The sequence below is a fragment of the Maylandia zebra genome, linkage group LG4 (assembly GCF_041146795.1).
Source record: "Maylandia zebra isolate NMK-2024a linkage group LG4, Mzebra_GT3a, whole genome shotgun sequence".
NCBI lineage: Eukaryota > Metazoa > Chordata > Actinopteri > Cichliformes > Cichlidae > Maylandia > Maylandia zebra.
The window spans coordinates 26,478,390-26,506,248 of NC_135170.1; the positions used below are offsets into that span (position 1 = coordinate 26,478,390).

The 27,859-nt window shown below is 38.0% G+C and overlaps 1 protein-coding gene and 1 long non-coding RNA gene across 4 annotated transcripts; one reads left to right on the forward strand and one right to left on the reverse strand.

Annotated features, from left to right (window-relative positions):
• Positions 1-973: 973 nt before the first annotated feature.
• On the reverse strand, positions 974-27,780 carry LOC101488022 (intercellular adhesion molecule 5). 3 transcript variants are annotated; one of them, XM_076883294.1, is made up of 16 exons: positions 27,338-27,780; positions 25,624-25,899; positions 25,214-25,534; positions 24,822-25,076; positions 24,450-24,704; positions 24,020-24,343; positions 23,628-23,882; positions 23,256-23,510; positions 22,555-22,914; positions 3,769-4,023; positions 3,397-3,651; positions 2,964-3,290; positions 2,628-2,867; positions 2,272-2,499; positions 1,873-2,136; positions 974-1,739 (listed from the first exon to the last, which is right to left on the reverse strand). In XM_076883294.1, exons 1-16 carry the CDS (start codon positions 27,441-27,443, stop codon positions 1,540-1,542), a joined length of 4,176 nt encoding a protein of 1,391 aa, XP_076739409.1. In that variant the 5' UTR covers positions 27,444-27,780; the 3' UTR covers positions 974-1,539. The 3 variants fall into 3 exon arrangements, with proteins under 3 accessions (XP_076739409.1, XP_076739410.1, XP_014263580.3); XM_014408094.4 differs by lacking the exons at positions 974-1,739; positions 1,873-2,136; positions 2,272-2,499; ... (2 more) ...; positions 3,397-3,651; positions 3,769-4,023 and adding exons at positions 20,175-20,522; positions 20,678-20,929; positions 21,072-21,416; positions 21,758-22,012; positions 22,164-22,415; XM_076883295.1 differs by lacking the exons at positions 3,397-3,651; positions 3,769-4,023; positions 22,555-22,914.
• Positions 5,792-10,294, forward strand: LOC106674812 (uncharacterized). The gene is made up of 3 exons (XR_001341645.3): positions 5,792-6,013; positions 7,710-7,845; positions 9,127-10,294. It is a non-coding gene; the product is annotated as an uncharacterized LOC106674812 (long non-coding RNA).
• Positions 27,781-27,859: the final 79 nt, after the last annotated feature.

Genomic DNA, 27,859 nt, shown 5'->3' on the forward strand with positions numbered 1-27,859 from the left:
GTCCAGCCTTGTGAGGTGAACAACTGGAACTGCTAGAGACGGAGAAATACAGAAGTGCAAAACGAGCGGAACTACGAGAGAATCGGTTGCGGATAGAGTTAAGATCTGTGCTCAACTATTAATGTTCTTATAAGGAAATGAAATCCAAATTTGGTAATTCGGAGCAAATGACTGCCGGTTGTTCATCCTTTGCACAGGGGATCAGCGCCCAGCACGCTATAGATTGAAAAACACAGGTTAGTGCATTCCAACTCGGGAGGGATCTGATCCTCCAAATTTCTTGTGGACCTGATCAGTGAATTTTGATTGCACTTTAAGCTTTGTGTTAGGGAGCCTCTGAGTATAAAGACTTTTTGTTCAGTCAATTGCCTGAGACCCATAGCTTTGGGTTTTGCTTTTTCTTGTGATTTTTAATGCTTAATAAAGTTTTTCAAATGTTGTATTGTTGCAAATAAATTATTTTTAGATTTACTAATGAGAGTCTTTGTTATTCAAGGTACTCTTTCGTGATAATCAAAACCCAAGGCTCGGACTGAAGCAAACATTATGCTCCTTTAGCATAATGGATATTAACTAAAACATAGTTCTTTATCCTTCACTGTCTGAAAAACCTCTGAACTACTGGCATGTATTGGTCATTGTAAAATAGTGTGTTTGGTCACAATTCACCTGTAATGACTTGTTAAAGGCCTTTAAAAGGAAAAAGAAAACACATATCCTCATCTTGTTTATTTAAGTATTTATTTAATTAACTGAAAATAAAACCTAAGGAAACCATCACTTTACACTCTGACTAATACTGGGCGACACCCACCTTTTTGAATCAAATCATTAAAGATCCATAATTAAGTTCTGATGCATGAAAATAGGATATTTTGTTTAAATACAGTGACGGCTGAACAAGGTACACAACTCATATTTCAAGACTGAAAAGAAGCTGCCTTGTGAGGAGAAAGAAAAAGACAGCAAAATATAAAAATAAGATTTTATTCCAAATAGAGTACACAACAAGTGTTTCTGAATAAACATTTTAATGTACAGGTTTGGTTAATAGTCCTTAAAATGGCTTGTATGTAACAAAGCAGAAATAATAATAAGACTGTTGTGAAATATAACTCTGGAAAATGAGAAATGTGGAAGTACTGTTCTTAAAGTGAGATTGTCACTTCTATATCGTCATAGGCCAACAGACCTTTTGCTAGCAGGCAAAGTGTGCTTCAAGTGCATTAGCTATGCTAAAGAAACACAAATTGTATTTGTGACAATAAATTAATTGGACTTTAAATTTTAATGTGTTTTTGGCAATGTATTAACATCTGTCGTTCCATACCTTTCAAAGAGATGCTGGTCATCATAGAAAGAGATTGAGTTTGTCTCTCTTTGTTTAAGGAAGTAGAATAAATCCTGTGATTAAAGCTGTAAACAAGCTTATGATCCATTCTTCTGTATTTTAATAAACAGTTGCAGGATTTTGGATCACCTCCCTACCTGAAACCCACCAGGCCAGGGGGCAACATTTGATATACAGAACAGGATTCGTTAAAAATCCTTAGCTTTTCCATTGGCTTGTACACTAGTCAAAGGGATATTTGAGACATTTGACACTTTGACAGGAAAAAAACTGTAATGTCCACGTTTTTTTTGGCAAATGCGACAACAGACCACAAGAAGAATCAGAATGATGATCAATAGAGTGAGCGACACCCAAATGATTGGAAATGGGATTTGACTGCTTTTACCTGTAAGAGAAACAAAATTCAAAACATAAGATTCATTTAATTTCTCAATCCCATGCATTGTTGAAATTGAACATCAGTAATCTTTCACTTTCTACATTCCCATAGCTCTTCTGCACTGAGTCAATAATCATACCTGTTATCATCAGTGTGATGAATCGTGTATTTCTCCCAACTTTATTCTCTGCAACACAAATGTAATAACCAGCATTGGTAGACGTGGCTCTAGTGATAGTGACAGTCTTCTGGTGCCCCTCAGTGGTCATGTTTGAATTCACTGCAGCTGTGTAGATCCAGGTGATGTTTGAGGGTGGGTTACTGTCAGCACTACAGCTTAAAGTAACATTCTCACCCTGCAGTACCTCCTTGCTTTCATTTCCTTCTTTGAATTCAGGGGCATCTGGAAAAAATACCAAATTTTGAAACAGAAATAATATCCTTCAAAATATGTTATCATCTCAAATTACTTATTTTCACTGTTGAAAAATCATAAAAAGACTATATCATTCTGAAAAATTAAAAACTTAAAACTTACACAAAATTTCAAGATACAGTGTGTGTTCAGCTGTTCCATGCGTGTTGTGTGCCTTAAGCAAGTATTTTCCACTATCGTTCTTTTTCCAGAGCTGTGGGGAAACCATCTGTTTGCCATCTTTAAGCCAGGTGAGGGTGGGTGTAGGTAATCCTACTGGTTCACAGATACTTTGATGTTTATCATTCACTGTGATCTCATAGTGCTCTTTGCAGGTGAAAGAAGGACTGTCTGTAAAAATTATACAAATTAATTTTCAGAGTAAATAATTGAAAACAAAATATTATCTTGTCAGTACTTTAGTGTGTTTTATCATTATTCGGCTAAAATATAAAATGACCCAGGTCTGATGCACTCACATTCCACTGTGATATGAACTGAGGTGTTGCTTCTGCCACGACTGTTTTCAACTATAGCCGTGTACTTTCCTGAGTCAGTCCTGGTCAGTGGCTTAGATGAATTAAGGATTTTCCCCTCATAGAACCACTGAACAGTGGGAGGAGGGTTCCCATCAGCTTGACAGGATAAAATGCTCTTGCTGAAGGCAGCATTTTCAACAACAGTGACGTGGTCTGGACAAGATTCCATGAATGGTTTATCTAGGAAGGAATATCAACATAGATTAATTTATATTTCATAGATCACAGAGCTGTGTCTTAGATCAGAAACATGAAGTAAGTTGGTGGGAATCTTACAAAGAACAACAGCAGTGTAAGGTGGTGAGGTTACATTAGGGGGGAACTTTGGTCCTTTGGGTCCGAGGTGCAGCTCAGCCTCACATCTAAAAGTTAATCCATTGTAATCTCTCGGAGTGGAGATTCTCAGGGTAGAAGATGCGTTTACTGGAGTCATAGTGGAGTCATTAAATGTATCTGTTTTCACAGTTTCATTGCCTCTGTACCACGTCACTGTGAGATTCTGCACAGGAGCCACATTAATGACATCACATTTCAGATCATACTCTCTGCCCTCCACCATTGAACCATGACCCATGTCAGACACTGACACAGAATCTGGAGTTTCTGTAAATAAATAAGCTAAATCATTGCTATATCATATTAAAAATTTCAATTCATATAGTTTATAACACAATAAAGCATTGTGGACATTGTGGTCACATGTACTTACTGTAAACAGTGATGACTGGACTCACAGTACGCTGTGATCCATTAACCAGAGTAACATAGCAAAAAGGACTTGGAGTCCACTCTTCTAGTTTTTCAACCCTCCAAGTGACAACAGGAGGACGCTCAAATCCTGTACCTCCAAATGGAGCCTCCCAGCCCATTCCTTCAACATCTGTGACTGATGTGCTGCAGTTGATTGAAACTGGATCTCCAAATTTCACAACAGTTTCAGAAGGTGTCAGTGTTAGTGGGCAACCTGCCATTCACAAGCAAATATATTCAGAGTTAGAGATGATTTGGTGTAAAATAAGACATAAGTCAGCAGTTTCATCTAAATCATCCACAATTTTAGATGTGAAGTAAGAATATATACCTCTTGGTTCAACATGAAGATGGATTGTCTTAGTTATGTTTCCCAGATAATTGGTAGCTGTGCATGCGCAGGTTTTATTGCCATGTACTCGAGGTAAACTGAGACTGGTTGTGTTCTCCAACATGTTTTTCCCATCACAAATCCAGTTATACACAGGAAGAGGGTTTCCAACAGCTTCACAGCTCAAGATGATATCAGTGCCCTCAAGTGCATAAGTGTCATCAGCACTATTTTGTGTCTTTAGCTCCGGAGCGTCTGAAATGATAAACAGTTTTTTATCAGTTCTCACATTTACACAATTGAAAGCTGAACAGAAGGGAACTTGTGTTTAATCTTTTAAAAAAATAAAAATAAACTTCTGTTCATGTGTAAACAGCAGGATATTTACTCACAGTGGGCTGAAACTCTGTGTGTTTTAGAAATGGCAGGAAGTTTTGGTCTGTGTGGTCTAAAGTCCAGCTGAGCTTCACATCTGAACTCCACTACATTTTCTTCTCTGCTGATGTTGACTCTCAGAATAGAGGACTCATTTACTGGAGTTTTGGTTGTTGTGTCATTGAAAGATTCTGTCTGGATTTTTTCACTGTTTTTGTACCAGCTAACATTGACATACTGAACAGGAGCAACATTGATGATGTCACACTGCAGTCTGTACTGTGTTTCTTCTCCTATCACATTCACAAGCTGTACAGAATGAACAACTTCTGGATTCTCTGCCAAACAAAGTTAGATAACAGTTAGTTACTCATGATCGTTGCTTTTAGTTTTCTTAGCATTGCTCTGTATTCATTTCAAATTAAACTTACTGAATGTAATAACTTGAAGGTCCTTGCTGCATTCATTAAACTCATTTAGTTTTACTTTGCACTTGATCGTCACATTCCAATCTGACAGTGACACTGACTGGGAGATAGACATTTGTTTTTCTATGATGCGAGAGGTTTCATTTCCAACTGTAAAGTACATCCCTTTATGTTCAGCCAGTGCTGTGGTGCAGTTTACAGTGACAGGATTTCCTCCATATTCTTCTATGATCTCAGGTGGACTCAGAGTAAGAGGGTTGTGCTCTGGTGGGCATATGCTGTCAGCATCTGTAAATAGACAAGATTGATGTGCTTATTAGGTTTTATTTGTCCTGCTTCACATTTTTTCACACTAAGTATTAATAATAAACAGTACAAAACAAAATCAAAAAGAATCAGTAATATATGGTAAAATGCAGGATATTAAAATGCAGCCACTCATTTGCCTCAACTGTTTTTAAGCATATCCCTCATGTTCAGAGGTTCAGAAATCCTTGAAACATTGACCAAGTGAGGGCCAGTGAGATCTCAGTGCAAGTAAAGAAGGCCAATATTACAATGACAAAGCAAAGTAAATCAGAGATATTAAAAATTTAGTTAAGTGTCCTAGTCATGTGTAATAATTCTTAAAAAGATAGAATACCAAAAGTCCTAAAAGACAGAAAACAACGTTTAACATTTCAAGGACCCTCTAGGATGTTGGCACATTATTAACGTCTACATCTAAGAGACACCTTCATCAGTCAAAACACAGAGCGTTCACAATAAGATGCAAAAATAAATATATATCTTTGGAAAGAAACTGTGCTAAATACTCATTAAAACTAATACAATTCATTTTGAAATTAAAGTGCATTTATATGTTGTCTGTTATTTAAACACTATAAATAAATATAGTACTAAATAAGTATACCCCCTACTGCTTTCACAAGTTTTAAGAGGGTTTATGAGGTTTGAAGAGGCATCCACATGCTGCTAATCAAATCCATGAGGATGTTTAACTGATCATCAAGCAAATTCAACCCAAAGTCAGACTGTACAATGCTCAGATAAAGTCCAATAAAAAAAGAGCTGCACGTCAGACTCTACAAAGCCTCACTCAGCATGTTAGATGTTTAAGATCAGTTTATATTGTGAACCAGACTGGAATTATAATTTGTTTTTAACAAATGTATTAAAGGTATTTTAATATTGGAAGAAATCTGCACTGTAAAAAAAAATCCGTAAAAATACAGTACAATCTACTGTATAAACGTGAAGGAATTTTCCGTATTAGTCATTTACAGGTATTTTTCTGTATTTCTCAACTACTGCAATGCATTGTGGGAAAAAGAACCTGAAAAGGAGGGAAAAGTAAGCGCAAGAGCAGCCATTAGGCTTCTTTCAGGCTTCATCTGGATTTTGGATTCTGAAGTTGGAGAAACTGCCTTCAAATTTCTGTGGTAAGTATTAAAACTCATGTTTCGTTTTATTAAAATAATGTTTTTCAAAAGACTCCGTGTTTTTATTTAGAAAGAATTGTTAATTTATTTGTTAACTGGTTTCGGCTGTCTCCAGACAAGTCAGGAATATTTTGCTGACTCATTTTTTAAAATAATTGTTATTTAGGTTTAACATGACTTAAGCTTTATTTTAGTTAATGTTAAAATAATTTTTACTGTGATACCACCAGTTTTGCCCTTCAGTGGCTGAACCAGTTTTCATAAATATTATAGTTAGCTGTCTGTGTCTCTCTGGGTGTTACACAGCTGTGACTGCTAACTAGCTAATTAGCGAAAGTCAGCGATGTGGATAACTGGGAAAGTGAGAACTTCATGGTTCTAGAAATTATTCTAGGACTCTAATAAGTACTGTATCAATACCTGTGTTTTACAGTTGGCTCTACTGTACACTTTAAAGGGTTTCAGGCAAAGTTACACTAACCCTAGTTTAAGCCTCAGACCTTCCTGGCTGACGCTAGCAAATGCTAATGTTAGCCTCTGATTTGGGCTGCTAAAGTAAAGACTTTTAGCTAGCTGACCAGCATAGATTATTTCGGTGGTTAACAGACTGTAGTGGTAAAATTATTGAAAGTATAGTTTCACCTCAGCACATTTACAATTACAGTATGTCTATTTTGTAGCACATAGAAATGTTTAGTTAATATTTACAGACAGACACATTTTCCCTGTAACTGTGTTTTTACTCCAACATTTGTTGAAAATGTAATTTATGAAATGCTGAGCAGCATTTCTTGTATGTGGAATATTTTTGTCACCCCACTGTGCTAATGTGATTAAATACTAAAAATTATTACTAAAAAAATTCAATAATAAATCAATAATAACTATTTCTTGATTGAACTATAATGTTTTTTTTTGTTGTTTTTTTTTTGTTGTTTTTTTTGCCTGTCCCATTTGGTTCTTTAGCCATCAGAATTGTTGTCTGAAGACCAACAAGGATACCCAATGGATTTACTTTGCCAAATGGATCATCGTGGCATTGCCGTATTGGTCCATTTGGTCGATCTTTGTTTTTATTATTTATTATATTTTATTTTCAGATGTTACAGACGGGACAGACATGAGTGAGGGATAGGAAAGGGAGAAAGAAAGAGGAAGGAAAGGAAAAACAGAAGGGGAGAGGGACAGTGAGAAAGGGGGAGAGAAAAAAAAATCTCCTGGATCACCTGTTGAGAGAAGAATAGAAAACAAGCAGAAAAAAAACAAAGCAACATACTAAACACAACACCATCGCATTAATCTAGCTAAGTGTAAACAGCAGTAAATACTAAATATTCAATGTTGTTGTGCAGCACGCAGGACAGATGTGCTTCGAAGTAGCAGCCAAGAAAGGTGTAATTTGGGTCTACGAGCAGTGAACACCCGTGTGCATACCTGTGTGGATCAGCGCGCTTGTATTCCAAAGGTTGAACTATAATGTAAGCGCAGTGCTGGTGTGCAGGGGCTCTATATGCCTTGTCTATATCAAGCTTTTAGCCAAATATAAGCAGAGATATTTGTATCTTTCTTAAAAATCCAGATCCTTACAGATTATTTGAGAAATGGATCAACAGCTATCACTACTTGAAGCACTTTAAGTCCTGCAGTGGAAAGATATCCCTTATTTCACCTTTGATCACACACTTTGGTTTTCCAGTGCAGAGCAATGGCCAAGAAAAGGAAAGACTTCCCCGAGTGGAAAAAAAAGATGAAGATACAAGCTGGTGATGATCCAGAGCAGCTGGTCTCAGGAAATGAAGAAAAACCCTGATCACCTTCTCTACAAACACAAGGTGAGTTTAATGTTGTGGTTGATTTAGTTTTTCAAGGTATGTATGTTACTTTAATTATAAACTGCTTTTGTTGCAACAGAATGGTGTTATGTGTATGCAACTCTACGTGAATTATAATCCTTTGTAGGGCTGCGTGATATGACCAAAATCTCATATCCCAATATAAGACGTATTTCTCCTGATAACGATATATATCACAAAATAGTGCATTTTCTGTAAATTCTGTGATTCTCGGGCAACTCGACTTATGTGAAATGTTTTCAGTTGGGCGTCGTGTACCTGGAGTCGAGTGTTTTGACCGATGCATGAAACTATACATTTTTAGACATGAGTTTAAATGGCCGCCATTTTCTTTCTGAGTATTTATTACACGGCGTGCTGCAAGGAAAAGCCTGTTCTAACGTTTGAGTCTAAGGATTATTTTGAGCACCTGACGACTCTTTTTTGCTTTTCATTCGTAAACTCTCGAAACTCTTTCATGTGATTCTTGTGTAGGTGGTTAAAGAGGTTTGTCGTGTTCGAGTGGTGGTGGGGACCAGTTTGTGGCATAATTTGCATAGTACAGTTTTCTGGGGCGTGTCAGACTTTTCATAACCAAACCATGTCCATGCTACAGAGGTAGCCCCTCATTTAACAATAAGGTCCTTGATTTCTTTTGACTGGTCCTTCTGGTTCTGCCTCATCCTTGCTGGCCATGCTGGTATTCTCTGTGCCTTCATCTGCGTGGTAACTGTAAGCGCCATTTATAGTTACTTGATGTTTTTATTTGAGGTCATTTGTTTGATGCATATTCTGAAATTTTATGTTTGAGAATAATGTATATCATTTCAGTTTAGTTTGAAAAGTCTCAACAGAAACTTGAGCTTTATTGTGAAAGGTTTATGTGGAAAATAAACAAGCGGACGGCGGAGCCACACGATGGTTTTATCCTCATTGTTGGTAACGAAAGTACGCGTAAAAACAGTCACTTGTCCGTCCATAGTGTGGTTATTTTAAGTATAAGAGAAGGAGAGAACTTTAAGAAATAATATAGCAACTACAGTGACCATCAAAACCATGAAAAAAATATTGCCATAAACAGTTTATTTTGCAACACCACAAAACAAAGAATAGTGTATAATATGAAACGATAGACATTTTTATATCGTAATCTGATATATATCGTCATATCGCACAGCCCTAATCCTTTTTTTGTTTATGTTGTTTATGCTCTAGGTAAAAAAAAATTATAAAAATACAAACTTTTTAAAAATGTCTTGTTGTTTCTCTTTTTTTCCTCAGAATAAATTGCGACTAGTCTCAATGGCTGACACGGAGGAGCAACACAGCGACACGTTAACTCCGACTGCTGCAGTTCCTGTATGAACTGAGCAACTCTTAAAATCCAAGGAAAAGCTGAGTGTATTTTACTTAAAGCTCAGATGGACCTTGATGTACTAACATGCAGGCTGCATTCAGGACTTTGTCACACTGTTATATGAAGAGCGGTAACAAGACTTTGTAGTAATTTGTCTTACTATTGTCTTATTTGTTGTGATTTAGGGTCTGTGCGCACAAGCAGAGGTTTTTGTTTGTAACTGTAACCTCGTTTTCAGAGCCTTGTCTAACATTTAATGGTCATGAAATATGTCAGACTTTTTCCTCTACTTAACCAGCTTAGAGAATTTGAACACCGTGGAGAAAAAGGTGTGCATTAAGGATTTTGAACTATGATGTTTAAGTGTTGTCACTGCTGAGGATTCGTGGACACAGATCCTTATTCACTATGCTGCTGTTTACAGTTTAACTTTTCATCAGAACAAGCACTTCTAATTATACTTTGCTCCTCACTGACAAAACAAGTCCCGTAAATACACTTTTATCTTTAAGTTTGGGACAGTAATCTGTCTTAATTTATTATGTGTTGTAGTTATCATATGGGGAAAAGTCCTGTGGTTATCCATCAGTCCTGTTCGAATAAACCCAAAGTTCAGGAACATCTTCTTTAGATCTGTTCAGTTGTATTCATGTGGCACCACTTAAACAGTCAACAAATTTTGACTCAAGTATGTTATATTGTAAGGTAAAGAGCCCAAAGAGTTAATCTCAGACAAATGTTCACACAAATGTGAATTGCATTCACTTCATTAATGAAGTGAATGCAATTCAGTAATCAAAGGTGTTTGGCTATAACTGACTACATGTGTATACTGTATCATAAGTGGACAGAGATGGATGTAAACCACACCTTAACCATTTGGCTGAGGCAAAACTACCACAAGGCAGTGATTCTAACTCAAAGGTACTCTGGATATTATTAAATGTGAACATGTCGTTAAATATGACATTTTTTGTTTGTCAGGTGTCCTGTTTGAAGAAAACACTTGGTAGCCACTTGAATGAATGTAAATAAACACATTTACATGAGGGCAACCTGATTTCAAGGAAATAAAAATGCTCAAATTTGAAAGCTTGTGAGTTATTTTGTTCATGTATCAGCTGTTTAGTAGTTTTATGACAAGATGGATGCTGTCATTATATTTTAGTATAGTGTTTGAGTTAAGGAGAATAAAAGAATATTTAACATTAATTGTACCAATGTTGTTGTGTACGAAGCACAAATTAATTTAAGTTTTAATTTATGAATTTTTGAGTACATGGTGTACTAGGTTGTAATTGCATAGAAATGTACGTTTAAGGATATAAAGAACTATATTTAATGAGTTACAGTGAAAAGAAGTGCTTGGAAATAGTAATATAAACAGAAATTTCAATTTTTCTATTAACGGAAAATATCAGTTAATGATACAGAAAATATACTGTGAATAAACGGAATTTTCTGTTTTATAGCTGAAGGAAATGTCCGTAAATGGTACAGAGAGTATACTGTAAATCTACAGAATTTTCCGTTTTATCATTTACAGAAAGGTCCGTCAAACCTCCGTAAAAAAACAGAAAATGTACTGGCAGAAAATTACCAGGACATTTTCTGTTTTTCTACGGAATATTTTTTTACAGTGTGCTTTAGTAGTGCACTTTCAAACCAGTGTTTTGGTTAGGATGTTTGAAAACACTCTGTATATTTCCTAGGGGTGAAATTCCACTAGGTGGCGTGGTCGCAGCTTAATCATAACATCTCTGACCACCTACACACACACAAAAAAAAATTTCCCACAACTATGTGAGAAACTGATAACATTGTAAAGAAAGTGGTTACTGCAAGTCATTGCTGCTAAAGGTTTTTTAAAAGCTACTGAATGACGGGGTATAATTAGTCTTTCACAAGACTGCAAAGAGTCCTGTGAAAGCTTTATTTTTCATCAGACTGTAAAGTTCAATATGGCCCACGCTCTCTCAGTTTGATGAAAACGGAACTTTGTACCAGAAGTAACGTTCACCTCTCCCACTTAAAATGGGTTTTCATTTATTCTTTTAAAAGTCAGAGGTTACATTGATAGTCCTTCGAATTCCATTAGTACCTCATTAAAATGGGAGTATTTTATTTAAAAAAAAACATATAGAAATTATTAGTTTTACCATTTACCACCAAGATACCGAAAGTTAGGCCAAAAAGAAACTCAAAGTTAACTAAAAGGTTTTACTCCTGTCAACTCAATAAAATAATCAATTTTTCAGATAGATACAGAGTTAAGGAAAATCCCTTTGTACTTAAAGAACATCTTTATTACTCACCACATAGTGAAAAGATGAGTATGAAGAAGCTTAGCATCCTCACAGATAGCATGCTTGAACAGCATGCAGGAGGAATAATGAGATGGAAGGAAGTGAGCAGTGTTTCAGGATCGTCCAGACGATGTCCAGCTTAAGGACCCAGGTTAGATGAATATCAGTTCGATGCAGGAGATATGATGTCCGCCTGACAGGCTGGCAGTATCACATGCAGAAAGAAAACATAGAGGAAATTCAATGCTCTTGTGTACAGGAAACACTGTGAAACCCAAAATACTAAACCACATCCAGAGCCAGCGCTTTGTGAAGTAACGGTAGCTTAGTGATGCCCCTCCCCCTATGTTTTGTGCCATTATTCACTGTTCTTTTACAAAGTGTCTAATTTCTACAAAGAAGAGAGAAATTATGTGAGTTTACAGAGAAATACAAATTCTAGCACAAAAATGCACCACAGAAGGCAGATTTGTCAACCTAATCCATTTTAGTGATCACCCAGTTATTCACAGTCGATGTACATGTCATAGTTTTTATGTTTTTAATAAACACAGACACAGAAAGTTTGTTTCATTCTCTCTACACTTATGTGAGAATCATCCACATCATCTTTTTCTGTTTGCACATGTTCAGAATATAACCCTTTTTATGCTGGTTTGGTCATCATGGAAACTTGTTTGAGGGAGCAGGATCCTCCTTTGAACGCCATCATGGTAGTGGCTTTAATAGTGTCTAATAATAGTGTTTAATAGTGTATATGACAGAGTTATTTATTGTATTATTTATTTCTTTAGTTATTATTAGTTATTTTAATTAGTTATTATTATTTATTTAGTTATTTATTGTAAGTGTTAATTCCTGGCTTTCAAAGGGCAAAAGGTCACCTATACTGCTCCCATTTTTGACCCATCTTGTCTCCTCTAGATGACTTTCCACCCTCCCTGAGCTCGACTCTGCTCACACCAGACCCACATGCATCAGCTAGTACTCTGCGGTCAGTCCTGCTATGCCCTTGAGTGAAGGGAAAATATGCATTAAGGGAGGATGTACAAAAAGCAACATGCAAATACAGTTTTATAATATGTCAACATATAGCATTTTGAAATTCAGTAGTATTAAATAAAAACATGAAAGGCATTTTATAAAGTTCCCTTACCACTAGGGAAAGTCTCATAAACAACTTCTCAGTTTTGTTTAAATAAGCAATTGAAAATCTGAGTGTAAAACCACGGTGGTAAGATGGGCATAGGAATCTGAAAAAGTAAAAACGTATGCAAAGAGATCAGCCTTAATGGTCTGTCATGACAGGCATGCTCTTGCAACCACACCATGTGCTCTCTTTCTCTTTAGACATTTGAGGAAGTGGTGAAAAAAAGAAAAGAAGACACTGGAGGAAGTGGTGCAACACAGAAATTATCCACACTTTTGTGTTCTATTGTTCATATCCTGTTCTTAACTGCAAGCTCAAAAGGCAAGTATTATAAAAACATAAAGTCTTTTGTTCAGTGATAATGCTGCTAGCTGTTTTTCTCAGACAGATAGGATCGAAACCAGGGAGTCATTAATGCTACCAGCCTCTGCTGTTTATCTGAGCAGTTAAATAAATTTGACAGGAAATAGATACACTGCTCAAAAGATTAAAGAAACAGTTTGAAAACACATCATAACTCACCGGGAAGAAAATCACAATAGATAATATGTTGGAAATTAAAGGAGGCCACATCATTTAAGGGGAATGACAGTTATCAGGCTATCAAAGTGAAAGAAATGATGTGACAGGCTAGCACATTTTGCTGATACTTTTTTATCTGCAAACAGCAAAAAGATAGTATGTCTCAGTGTGCATGCATTCTACCCTAATTGAGCATTCAAACCATGTTGTACAACAAGCTTCACTGACACACAAGTTCACCAATCTGTGGGCTCATTCACTATTTTATAAAAGGCTGCAAAGGTAAACACCTCAATTCTAAGAAGGTTTGTAATAGTACAGCATATAAAGTTCTTTTTTGTGTTAAAAAAAAAACCCCAAAACAAATTCATGATTTGTTTTAGTCACAATACACAGCATTCGTGAGCATATGAGTATGGTTGTGTTTAGCAATTTGTAGCTCCAGGCAAGACATTTAGTGTTAAGAAGAGGAAAATGCTTGGCACCAGGGGTTTGTGTTGCTGTTTTCACTAGCCTAGCAAAAAGCCCTGCCTTGCATTCTCATATCTGCCTCCAATCCCCATGCCATCTACAACACAGATACTGGAAAACAATCCTGTGATTTTGCTTTGTGCAGATATACATCATGACACTACTAAAAACCACTTGTAATGTTGATTTGATAGGTTAGTGGAGCATTCTGCAACTAAGCATGAGTGTAGATGTGTGTAATCACATACACCACAGATGGTGGTGGTAAACATCTCATTCTCTTTATTCTAAAGCTTCTCAAGGACTCCTTGCTCTTTTTCAGTAGTGTTAGAATCTTAAAAAGAAGGCGACTGGAGTTCTTTAAACTCTAGGAAGTTTAATCATCATGTTCTTTAGCTCTAAAGACTATGACCCGGATTACTGAGAAACTACACAGATACAGTTTCAATTTCCCTATCATAAAATCACAATTATTTTTGTTAAACCCCTTTAATAAAGCTGAAAATCTGCACTTCAGTTACATTTTAATTGAGTTTAAATGTTTGATTGTCCAAAACTTTATAGACCCCAACCATATCAAGTTTCAGTTGCAGCTGTTATAACTGTATAGTTGCCATGTTATCAATAATCCATAACTTGTTGTCCAACTTGACTTCAGTGGCAGATATGATATAATTTGATTTTAAAAGCTAGGGTTGTTGGCTTTTATTGAGCAATGACCTGCAGTTTGCACTGGCGCAGTTTGCAGCCAAGTTTGAAGTGACTGGGATCTAAATTACCTCCAAGTCTGATGCCCTGGCTCTCAGCTGGAAACAAGTTGCTGCCACAAGTGGAGACGCTTAAGAGTCTCAAGATCTCAAGAGCAAACAGATTGGTACAGTATCTGTGTTGATGCTGATTTTGTACTACTCTGTTGTGTTGAACACAGAGCGTGGAGTGTGAAGGCAAAGATGTACTGGTCAGTACAAGTTCTAGGTAGTGACTCAGAAAATGAGACCATGGATCCAAGTGGCAAAGGTTAAATCCTCCAAAAGGGGGCTGGCCTCTCCCTTGGAGATCAATCAATCAATCAATCTTTATTTATAAAGCACTTTTCATACAGAAAAAATGTAGCACAAAGTGCTTTACATAGTTAAAAGCAGCCCACCCCACCCTCCAACTCACTCCCCACACTCTCAATACACATATATCCCCCCACCCCCACCCACACACACATACACACACGCGCACACTTAAAGAGTAAAAATTGGGCTGGGCTCGCATGAGCCAAGTGAGGAAACATTATAACAGAGAGCCGTCTGCACCGGGAGCCGGTCACAGACCGCAGCCTCCGGGCTGGGCACACAGCCGGAGGGAGGCAAAGGAGCCCCCCAACCAGGCTGAGAGGACCCCAGAGACCCAGCAGCCACGGTCAATAACAGCCCCGGTGCAGAGAGCGCCCTCCGAGGAAACACTGGAGATATGACGCAATACGATGTATACAGGGTAAAATGATAAAATAAATAAGAACAGGATACAATATAAATATAAATATAAATATAAATAGAGTAAGAAGATTAAAAAATGAATAAGAATAAAATCAAGAAATATTAGGTAAATCCTAAATTAATAATAGAATAACAGGATAGAATAAATAAGCATAAAATAAATAAACGCTAAGTAAAAGCTAAATTAAAAAGGTGGGTCTTGAGCCTGTTCTTAAAAACATGTACGTTCTCTGCGGCCCTGAGCTCCTCCGGCAGGCTGTTCCACAGACGAGGACCATACCACTGAAAAGCTGCCTCTCCGTGAGTATGTGTCCTGACTTTAGGGACAATCAAAAGGCCAGTACCAGAGGACCTCAGGGTCCGCGAGGGTTCGTATGGTAAAAGCAGATCTGAGAGATAAGAAGGCCCAAGACCATTAAGACATTTAAAAACCAATAAAAGAACTTTAAAATCGATCCTGAAACACACGGGGAGCCAGTGCAGCGATTCTAAAACCGGTGTAATGTGGGCCCGCCCTCTGGTCTTCGTCAGCACACGAGCTGCCGAGTTTTGCAAGAGTTGTAAAGTTTAAATATTCTTCTTAGGAAGACCAGAGAGCAGGGCATTACAGTAATCAATGCGACTGGTAATAAAAGCATGCATCAGCATCTCCGTGTTGGCCCGAGAGAGAATAGGGCGGACTCTGGCTATATTTTTTAGATGATAAAATCCAATTTTGGTTACATGTTTAACATGTGGGATAAAACCAAGCTCAGAGTCAAAAATAACACCCAGGTTTTTCACTTGTAGCAAAGGACATAGTGAAAATGACACAAGGAATTTGGGCATTTGGGCATTTGGTAGGGGCTCAGAATAGAGCTGCTACTTCTTCTCCAAATTGAAAGAGCCAGTTGGCGTGGTTCAGGCATTAAATCAGGATGCCTCCTGGCCCTTCTAGGCATGTCCTACCACAACCCAGTATCACAGCAAAATGTTTAATGACATCTCAGTCCACCGTGTCCATTTCACGCTTTGGAGATGCAAATCATGATTCATGTTTCATATTTAGACTATTTACATAAGTTGAAACTCCACTTAAGTACCTCAATAGTGTATGAGTTTGTTATGATCCTGTACATGATTTTCTTAGGTTTTGAAATTTAAGAAATGTGTTTATTGTTTGGGTTTTGATTTCTGTTCTTTTTTTTTTTTGGAGTTCTGGTACACAAACAGTTCACAGACTGGGTTAAGTTGAAAATAATGTTTTTATTAAACACACAGACACAGATTAAGTTTGTTTTATTCTCTCTACACATGTGAAAATCATCTACATCATGTCTTACCTTTGCATATGTCCATAATTTAACCTTGTTATGTGAGTTTGATCACCATGGAAACTCTCTTCAGGTTGGTTAAGTAGTGTCCACTCCGATACCACACATCATTCATATTGGATTGGGCACATATTTGATACTACCAGGCTCATTTATGATAATTTAAATAACCACATTAATGGGAAAAAGTCAACATACAGCAGACAGCAATCAGATGGGATCAGTGGAAGTGGAATCCAAACTGGTGAGACATTGTGCCAGGAGAGGGAGTCCCCTTGGATTGCTATGATATTAACCCGACTGTAGCTGTTACCAGTCACTGTCAGGTTCCACATAGAAGCTGTTATATTTAGTTCTAAAGTAAGCAATGTCTAATGAATAGATTATGTAGTAGAAGCAATATTGCCTTCCTCTACATAAATTATAGAGGTCAGTTAGCATTTATCTAAATAAATAAATGCATCAGTTGTTCACTTCTATTGCATGCAGTTTATTAAAGTTTGAGTTTCATTTCTTTATTAGTTCCATACCATCACTGCTCACTCTCTTACTATAAAGCTGTCATTTACTCCCAATTTTTACTTGGTGAACGGTGAACGTAAAGATGTGAAGTTCTTCTCTCTTTGGCCTGGTGTTGGAAATGGTGAGTGTGACGAAGGTGTGCTCCCTGGCTCAGCTGCAGGGAAGGGGTGGTGCAGTGAGTTCAAGGGGCAGTGCCAGAGAGGTTGGTGGGACAGGTGTGTGGTGTTTTAGTTAATGAGCTCTCTCGCTCTCTCTTTTCCTGTGTTATATTTAATGAAGCCGGAGGCTCCATCATTAGGTACGGGCTCAAAATCAAAATTGCTGGTGATATCCAAATCAACACAGTCTCCGTCTGTTTGGGAAGTGCTGCTTGTAAGCAGACTACATGCAAATGATAAATGAACATTCAGGCTCTCCGCAGGTCAAATGCAAAAACGTTCCTGGGTACAAACCATGCTGGTAATTCAAATGTCTAAATACCACTGAGTAACTTGTGTGGAGTATCTTACAAATGTAACAGATGAACTTTTCCAGTCAAAGTGCTGAATAGTGGATGTATTCAAACTGTACTGTAAAGAATTCTTGCTCTGATTTCCCTGATCCAAGGATTCTCCTTCACACTGCCAACATCAATGCCATACATCGTGGTCTGGATGAAAGTGTAGAAGACACAGGAGGAAGGGCTGAGTGGGGCCGGTTTCCTTGAGAAAAACCTCCACGCTTCCTCCCACCTTCATGAATTTCATCAGGTGGTCAGCAGCATTAGATGTGCTAATCTTTGAAGACTTTCTTCCCTTAGATATTGGAGGTAACAAGTTAAGCAGCAGAAGGACGGCAGACACTTCACAGTCCCATACACCCTCGTCAGGATCATGCTGTGCAGAAACAAGCACCTCATCCAATTCTGCACTCTGAGGCAGATTGCAATCTTTGATGATCCTTGGCTTGAAGAGTGTTGGCCACTTGGTGAGTAATTTTGAGCTAGAAGAAGGGAGTAATACAAGAACTTTGTCTCCGGGTGAAAATTGCCTGAGTGTGGCCTCTCTGTTATACAGGCAATGCTGACATTGCTAAGCCTGGAGCAAATTCTCCCAAATCAACCTCCCCAGTGTGTGGATTTTTACTCTCAGGTCCAGCACGGATTGAATTTCATTCTTTGAGGGGCTTGGACCTTCCTCGCAGCTTTCCTTAATCAGGTCGAGCACCCCACGCAGCTTCCTGCTGAACAGCAGTTCAAAGGGAATAAATTCAGCCACTCCAACAACCCAGTCAATAAGTTCAAAGAGGACCTACATTAATGGTAGGGGGCACAAAGGTGCTTTTGGTATGGTTGGCTGGTTAATAAGTTGGCATTCCAGAAAGGATGCGCACCAGCAGCGCACATCCTCTCGGATGCCTGGCCAAAAAAATTGGGTCATAATTCGCTCTTGTCAAACCCCCTATGCCCTGCCCTGCCATGGGGTTATAGTGAGCCACCAACAAGTGGGTGTGTGTCTCCTCCGTGCAAGTGTCACAACTCACTCGATACAGCCTATCTTTTAAAAATACAAAACACAGGTAGGTCCGCATGGCTTCAGGGCACACCACGTAAGCATCAATTTCAATCACTTGGTCAAAGGCTGAGCATAGGATGTCATCACGAGACTGCTCCAGTGGAAAATCTCCCATGATGGGAATTACATTACATGCTACTAATGGTTGTGATCGCATCCCCGCATAGGGTGAGAAGCTTAGCAATCCGGGAGGGGCTCATTATGGACATACTTAAGAGTCCATTCTTTCCCATCGAATGGAGCCAGTTGAGGTGTTTTTTTGCATCTGACAAGGATGCCTCCTGGGCGCCTCCTGGGTGAGGTGTTCCAGCATTGTCCTACTGGGAGGGGGCCCTGGGGCAGACCCAGGACACGCTGGAGAAATTATATCTCTCGGCTGGCCTGGGAACACCTTGGTGTTCCCTGGACAAGCTGGAGGAGGTGGCTGGGGAGAGAGAGGTCTGGGCTTCTCTGCTTGGGCTGCTGGCCCCGGCCGCAGATAAGTGGAAGAGGACGGACGGATGGACTCTTAAGTATGTCCATAATGACCACTCCCAATAAAAAACTTAACACCCTCAACTCTGCTACATCCAGATCCACTTCCTGTCTTTTTGTTAGTGCCACCATCTTCAAACATCACACATGAGACACAGGTCTCACTATCATCTTGCAAACCTTCAACTTTCACCGTTGCTGCTATTCTTCTGGCACAAGGAACCCCTGACTGCACTCTCTTATTAATCTTACTTGTACAATGTCCATTGCTTTGGGTGATTGACCCCACATTACCAGGTATTTAAACACATCTACCTTCACTATCTTTACTCCTTGCAGCTTCATTGTTACGCATGTGTCCTTCTCATTTACACACACGTATTGTGCTGACTTTACAGATAACAGATACAGATTGTGAGTATCATAGATTATGAAGAATCCTGCATAAAATACTAATCACCATCACATGCCTCTGACACTTAACTTCCTCACGCAGTACAGTAGTTCCCCTCTTGGGAACTGGCCAGATGAGATATATAATCTCTCCACGGGGGTCTGGGTCTCTCCCAGGGTCTGCCATGGTTGCCAGTTAGGCTGAGAATACCTCTTCTCATCCTATCTCTAAGACTGACCCCAGCCTGTGTACAGAGGAAGCTCATTTTGTCTGTCTGCAGTCCTGACCTCAATCTCAATGAACATTTGGAGATCAGCTTGGACATCCTGTTTGTGCCAGAGTGAGCAGCACAACCACTGACTGGCAGTGTGTGAAAAGCTGGTGACCAGGATAAGGAAGCTGTGCCGGGCTCTTGTCTCTATGTATGTTTTTTTCCAACAGTGTAAGATTTATTGCAAAAAAAACCATTGTTATAACAAAAAAAATATTAAACTCAAATTTCCTTACATGATGTGTTAAGTTTCTAAGTTTTATTATCTGCTGCCTGAGAAATCTCTGAACCCTTACATGCGATTTCAGATTTAACAGCTATTGGTCAATGTGAAACTGCCTCTGTAGTCAGACTTTGCTTGTGATATTTATTATTTTTTTTATTTATCTTTTGATTACTTGTTTTTTAAGAAAGGAAAACACATGACATAATTTTTTTTTTAAATATTTATTTAATTAATAGAAAAGTAATAGAAATAATAGAAAATAAAACTTTTTTTAAAAGCCCATCAGCATGGATCCATTGTTGAAGTGGGTGGGCCCACATTTCCAGGAATGTGAAGCTTGGAGTTTTTTATACAAGTGTATGAAATGGGTGTAGAACTTCTTTTTTAATGAAAGAAAAATAATTAGGTAGCACATTAAATTAAGTTTTTGCTTCGATTTACAGAAAGCAGCAGATATCTTATTTGTTTCCATTAGTTTGTGTCAAAGGGATATCTTTGTCAGAAACAAAACTATAATGTCCATGTTTTTTCCACTGATTGCAACAGTAGAACACAATGAAGATGGAGATGATGATGGCTGCTACAAATGGCAAAGCCCAAATGACTGCAAAAGTGATTTTATTGGTTTTACCTGTAAGATAAAAAAAATAAAACCAAAGTTTACTTCTCAAAACTTCCTAAAATACATTGATCAATTTAAACATCAGCTAACACTTCTCTTTAGTCATCAGTGTCCTCTAAATGTCCCACAGCAATATTAGGCTTGAAATAAACAAAGACGTGTACCTCTTGGTTCAACATGAACATTGATCGTCTTGGTTACGCTTCCCAGATAATTGGCAGCTGTGCAGGTGCAGGTTTTAGTGCGATTTACTCGAGTTATATTGAGACTGTTTGTGTTCGCCAACATATTCTCCCCATCACAAGTCCAGTTATAGACAGAAGGAGGGTTTCCTTCAGCTTCACAACTCAAGGTGATATTAGAACCTTCAAGTAGATAGTCATGATTACTATCTTTTGTGTTTACCTCTGGAGCATCTGAAGAGACAAAAAGATGTTTGTTATTCGTTTAAATAATTACATGTTGTATGCCTCATTTTCACATTGTTAAATTCAGTTTAGAAATGAAAAAATCCAAGAAATATTCTGTTTTTGTGTAAACAGCAGGATGTTTACTCACAGTGGGCTGAAACATTGTGTGTTTGAGAAATAGCGGGAAGTTTTGGTCCACGTGGTCCAAAGTCCAGCTTGGCCTCACATCTGAGCTCAACGACTTTTTCTTCTTTGCTGATGTTGACTCTCAGAATAGAGGACTCATTTACTGGTGTTTTGGTTGTGTCACTGAAAGATTCTGTCTTGATGATTTTATTGTTTTTATACCAAGTAATAGTGAGATACTGAACAGGAGCAACATTGATGATGTCACACTGCAGTTTGTATTGTGTCTTGGTGTACTGCTTGTCCTCTTTGTGCTTCAACATCAGACCATGATTCATTTCAGAGATTGACACGGTCTCTGGGGTTTCTGCAAATGAAGCAAAGTAAAAAATACATTTACAACATATGACAAATGGATGCGCTTGTTAGCATCAATATGAGACCAATGAATGCATAAATGCATTGATATTAAAAGGTTGGGTTTTTCTTGCCACTAACAGAGTCTTCTTCACAGTTCTACATGAAAGTACAACATTTGGATCAGAGTTACAGCAGGTTACTCGACAACATCGTCTTCAAAGTTGCAGTGTCAGCAAACTGAAATTATGCCTTTGTTATACAAAAATAAATAAATAAAAGTATTTTACATCATAGCCTGTTTCATCTTAATTTCTAGTACAATAATGCAGTTTTGACAGATGTACTTACTATAAACAATGATGACTGGGCTCACAGAACACTGAAAATTGTCATTTAGAGTGATGCTGCAGAAAGGACTTGGAGTCCACCATTTCAGGTTTTTAACCATCCAAGTGACATCAGAACCAGGTTTAAATTCTTTGTCTCCAGCAGGAGTCACCCAGGCCATTTCAGCAACATCTGTGGCTGATGTGCTGCATTTGATTGAAACTGGATCTCCAAATCTCACAACCATTTCAGACGGTGCCAGAGTTAGAGGACAACCTGCCATTCACAATACCTTCAGTTAGACATGATTTGTTATCAAATCAAAAATAAGACCCACAACAAAAGAATAACACCCACAACATTAGAGATCAAATAAAAATAAATTTAAGAAATAAATAACAACTAAATAATAATAAAAGATGTGTACCTCTTGGTGTGATATGAACATTGATTGTCTTAGTTATGTTTCCCAGATAATTGGTAGCTGTGCAGGTGCAGGTTTTGTTGCGATCGACTCGAGTAATATTGAGACTGTTTGTGTTCTCCAACATATTCTCCCCATCACAAGTCCAGTTATACACAGGAGGAGGGTTTCCAACAGCTTCACAGCTCAATGTGATGTTAGTGCCCTCAAGTGGTGAGATGTCAACAGTACAACTTGTGTTGATCTCAGGAGCATCTGAAGAGACAGTTTTTCTTATCATTTTCACATTTACATAATAGAAAGCTGTAATGAATAGAACTTTTGTTTAATCTAGCCTAAAAAATACAATTAAATAATCTTCTGTTTGTGTGTTAACCTCAACATTTTTACTCACAGTGGGCTGAAACTCTGTGTGTTTGAGAAATGGCAGGAAGTTTTAGTCCATGTGGTCCAAAGTCCAGCTCAGCTTCACATCTGAACTCAGTGGCTTTTTCTTCTCTGCTGATGTCGATTCTCAGAATCGAGGACTCATTTACCAGTGTTTTAGTTGTTGTGTCATTGAAAGACTCTGTCTGGATGGTTTTATTATTTTTGTACCATCTCACAGTCAGATGTTGAACAGGAGCAACATTTATGATGTCACACCGTAACCAATATTGTGTTCTTGTTTCTTTATTGTAAGGCACTATGTGTACTTGTTCCTCCATCATTTGACTTTGATTCAGTGGATATATTGACACAATGTTTGGTGTTTCTGTGAACAGAGCAAAGAAAAATCAATTTTAAAAATCCATTCATCCATCCATCCATTTTCTTCTCCTTTTCAATTGAGAGTCTTCTATGGGGATAAACCAAGGGCAGCTGTCATTAGGGAAGCGCTAGAGTCCACACTGGGCTGGTCACCAATATGTCACATAAAAAGAGATAATCTTTCACTCCTATGGACAACTTAGAATCACTTCCATGCAGCCTCCACCATCATATCTGAGCATTTACAGTGGCACTTTCAGGAAGAGAAATCATTGTTTTATTATATAAAAACTGTCAGTTCATGCTGTTTATAATACACTAACAAAGTTGTACACATGTACTTACTGTAAACAGTGATGACTGGACTCACAGCACACTGGGATCCATCAACCAAAGTAGCATAGCAGGAAGGACTTGGAGTCCACTCTTCTAGTTTTTCAACCCTCCAAGTGACAACAGGAGGACGCTCAAATCCTGTACCTCCAAATGGAGCCTCCCAGCCCATTCCTTCAACATATCTGGCTGATGTGCTGCAGTTGATTGAAACTGGATCTCCAAATTTCACAACAGTTTCAGAAGGTGTCAGTGTTAGTGGGCAACCTGCCATTCACAAGCAAATATATTCAGAGTTAGAGATGATTTGGTGTAAAATAAGACATAAGTCAGCAGTTTCATCTAAATCATCCACAATTTTAGATGTGAAGTAAGAATATATACCTCTTGGTTCAACATGAAGATGGATTGTCTTAGTTATGTTTCCCAGATAATTGGTAGCTGTGCATGCGCAGGTTTTATTGCCATGTACTCGAGGTAAACTGAGACTGGTTGTGTTCTCCAACATGTTTTTCCCATCACAAATCCAGTTATACACAGGAAGAGGGTTTCCAACAGCTTCACAGCTCAATGTGATGTTAGTGCCCTCAAGTGCATAAGTGTCATCAGCACTATTTTGTGTCTTTAGCTCCGGAGCGTCTGAAATGATAAACAGTTTTTTATCAGTTCTCACATTTACACAATTGAAAGCTGAACAGAAGGGAACTTGTGTTTAATCTTTAAAAAAAATAAAAATAAACTTCTGTTCATGTGTAAACAGCAGGATATTTACTCACAGTGGGCTGAAACTCTGTGTGTTTTAGAAATGGCAGGAAGTTTTGGTCTGTGTGGTCCAAAGTCCAGCTGAGCTTCACATCTGAACTCCACTACATTTTCTTCTCTGCTGATGTTGACTCTCAGAATAGAGGACTCATTTACTGGAGTTTTGGTTGTTGTGTCATTGAAAGATTCTGTCTGGATTTTTTCACTGTTTTTGTACCAGCTAACAGTGACATACTGAACAGGAGCAACATTGATGATGTCACATTTCAGATCATACTCTCTGCCCTCCACCATTGAACCATGACCCATGTCAGACACTGACACAGAATCTGGAGTTTCTGTAAATAAATAAGCGAAATCATTGCTATATCATATTACAAATTTCAATTCATATAGTTTATAACACAATAAAGCATTGTGGACATTGTGGTCTCATGTACTTACTGTAAACAGTGATGACTGGACTCACAGTACACTGTGATCCATCAACCAAAGTAGCATAGCAGGAAGGACTTGGAGTCCACTCTTCTAGTTTTTCAACCCTCCAAGTGACAACAGGAGGACGCTCAAATCCTGTACCTCCAAATGGAGCCTCCCAGCCCATTCCTTCAACATATCTGGCTGATGTGCTGCAGTTGATTGCAACTGGATCTCCAAATTTCACAACAGTTTCAGAAGGTGTCAGTGTTAGTGGGCAACCTGCCATTCACAAGCAAATATATTCAGAGTTAGAGATGATTTGGTGTAAAATAAGACATAAGTCAGCAGTTTCATCTAAATCATCCACAATTTTAGATGTGAAGTAAGAATATATACCTCTTGGTTCAACATGAAGATGGATTGTCTTAGTTATGTTTCCCAGATAATTGGTAGCTGTGCATGCGCAGGTTTTATTGCCATGTACTTGAGGTAAACTGAGACTGGTTGTGTTCTCCAACATGTTTTTCCCATCACAAATCCAGTTATACACAAGAAGAGGGTTTCCAACAGCTTCACAGCTCAATGTGATGTTAGTGCCCTCAAGTGCATAAGTGTCATCAGCACTATTTTGTGTCTTTAGCTCCGGAGCGTCTGAAACGATAAACAGTTTTTTATCAGTTCTCACATTTACACAATTGAAAGCTGAACAGAAGGGAACTTGTGTTTAATCTTTAAAAAAAATAAAAATAAACTTCTGTTCATGTGTAAACAGCAGGATATTTACTCACAGTGGGCTGAAACTCTGTGTGTTTTAGAAATGGCAGGAAGTTTTGGTCTGTGTGGTCCAAAGTCCAGCTGAGCTTCACATCTGAACTCTACTACATTTTCTTCTCTGCTGATGTTGACTCTCAGAATAGAGGACTCATTTACTGGAGTTTTGGTTGTTGTGTCATTGAAAGATTCTGTCTGGATTTTTTCACTGTTTTTGTACCAGCTAACAGTGACATACTGAACAGGAGCAACATTGATTATATCGCACTGCAGTCTGTACTGTGTTTCTTCTCCTATCACATTCACAAGCTGTACAGAATGAAAAACTTCTGGATTATCTGGCAAACAAAATTAAGCAAAGTTAGTTAATGTCAACATTTATTTATTTTCTTAGCATTGTACTGTATTCAATTCAAATTAAACTTACTGAATAAAATAACTTTGAGTTCCTTGCTGCATTCATAAGACTCATTAAACTTCATTTTGCACTCGGCCGTCACATTCCAGTCTGACACTGGCACTAAGTGGGAGATAAACATTTCTTCATCTTCAGTGTCAGAGCTTTCATTCCCGACTCTCCAGTATAGTCCGTAATGATCGCCCAGTCTGGTGGTACAGTTTACAATTACAGGAATTCCTCCATATTCTGCAATAATCTCAGGTGGATCTGTCTTCAACTCTGTTGTGCATATGCTGTCAGCATCTATGAATAGACAAGAATAATGTTTTTATTGGACTTTTATTAGCTCTATAGCCCTATAGACTGTATACCCCCTTGAACTGAAGCTGAAAGTCTGCATTTTTGTCATATCTTGACTGTTCAGAGGCAAAACTATGTCTTTGTTCAACAAATTATGGGCCCAACTGCACATTCAAGAAAAAGACACACCCAAAAAGAGAGCAACATGGGGACCCAAATGAGCCTACCAGTTGCTGTGTAGTTGTTATTAAGGCAGAACAGGTGCTAACTGATTAAAGCTGCTAAAAAGCTGATTTGTCTTTATTTATAAATGTATTCAAATGCTGTCTGTTATTTAAAAACAGTTATTCTAATAAACTCAAACATTATAAATAAATGCAATCCTGTGAAAATGAAAATTCCCACAGGATTCTGCGCATTAATGTTGAAAAACAAAGTGCATCCTCACTGCTCCTATAGGGTTTCAGAGGGTATGTAGCAGCCAGGCTGTACTAATGAAATGCACTATTAATTGATCATCCTTTCAGGCGTGGACGTCCACACATGACTCTGGATTTTCTACTTAAACATTTTAGTTTAACATTTAGTTTTGTTTATTATATTATTACCATATATTTTCTGATTAGTTTGGTCTCTATTCTTCTCATTTAGATTATTCTATTCTAGTTTTAGTTCATTTGCAGTGGTTATTTCCCTACATTCCTTTGTTCTCTTTGTCAAGTCAGCTTTTCTGTTCCCACGATGTTCCCGTATTTGCTTACTTCCTGTTTTATTTTGTTAGTCCCTCATCTGGCATTCACTGTGTTTTGTTTTACTTCCCTTGTCTTGTCTCCTGTGATTAGCTAGCTTGTCTTTCCCTAGTGTTTCCCATTGTTCCAATGACCTTATATGTATTTATAGCCTTTGTCTCCCCTCAGTTATTCATCCTGTTCTACTGTTTATCCGCCTGTGTGGTTTGTTGGAGTCTGTTTTCTGTCAGTCTTGTGAATTTACTGCCTCGGGTCGAAATAAAAGTTAGTTTTCAGTTTGTTTAAACCTTCTCAAAATCTGCACCTGGGTCCAAATTCTATGTAAATCCTGACCGTCAGACCGTACAATGGTCGAAACAACACACAACAAAACGATAGTTTAAAATAATTACTACAAGTCACTACTGCTAAGGTTTGTTTTGAAAGCTACTGAACCATGTAACCAAAAAGAAATATGTTTTTCACAAGTCCACATAGAGTCATGAAAACTTAAAAGGGGAGTATTTCATGAAACATGATCTTATTATTAGTTTTAGCTTTTGCAGTTACCATCACTAATAACATTCCAGTATCAAAACTGATCACACCATCAAGACACTAAAAGTTAAAAACCTAATTTTTATTCCTAACAATTCAATGAAATAGTTTTTCCCATACACACAGAGTTCTTGCAGAGCATCATTATTACTCACTGCACAGTGAAAAGAGGAGGATGAGAATGCTCAGCATCCTGACAGGCAGCATGCTTGGACAGCATGCAGAAGGAATGAGGTGAATGGAGCAGTGTTTCAGGAGCATCCAGAGACTATCCAGCTTCAGGACCTGGGTTAAATGAACGTCAGCTCGATGCAGATTCTACTTATGATGACCGACTAAAAGTTTCACAGGCAGAAAAAAAAACTAGAGAGGAAATTTAACGCCCTTGTGTACAGGAAACTCTGTGAAGCCCAAAATACAAAACCACATCTGCAGCCAGCCCTTTGTGGAGTAACGGTTGCTTATAGGTTGTCCTCCTCCCATATTTTATGTAATTTTTTAATGTAGTCTTTCACAAAGTGTTTTTTGTTTCTCTCCCCTGTTTTTTTGTCCAAATGGGAGTGAAAAATTATGCAATTTAAAAAAAAAAATGTTGAGGAATACAAATTCTTTTAGGAAGTTGCACGACCGACAGCAGATTTCTCAAGTTAGTCAATATTAGTCATCATCCGGTTATT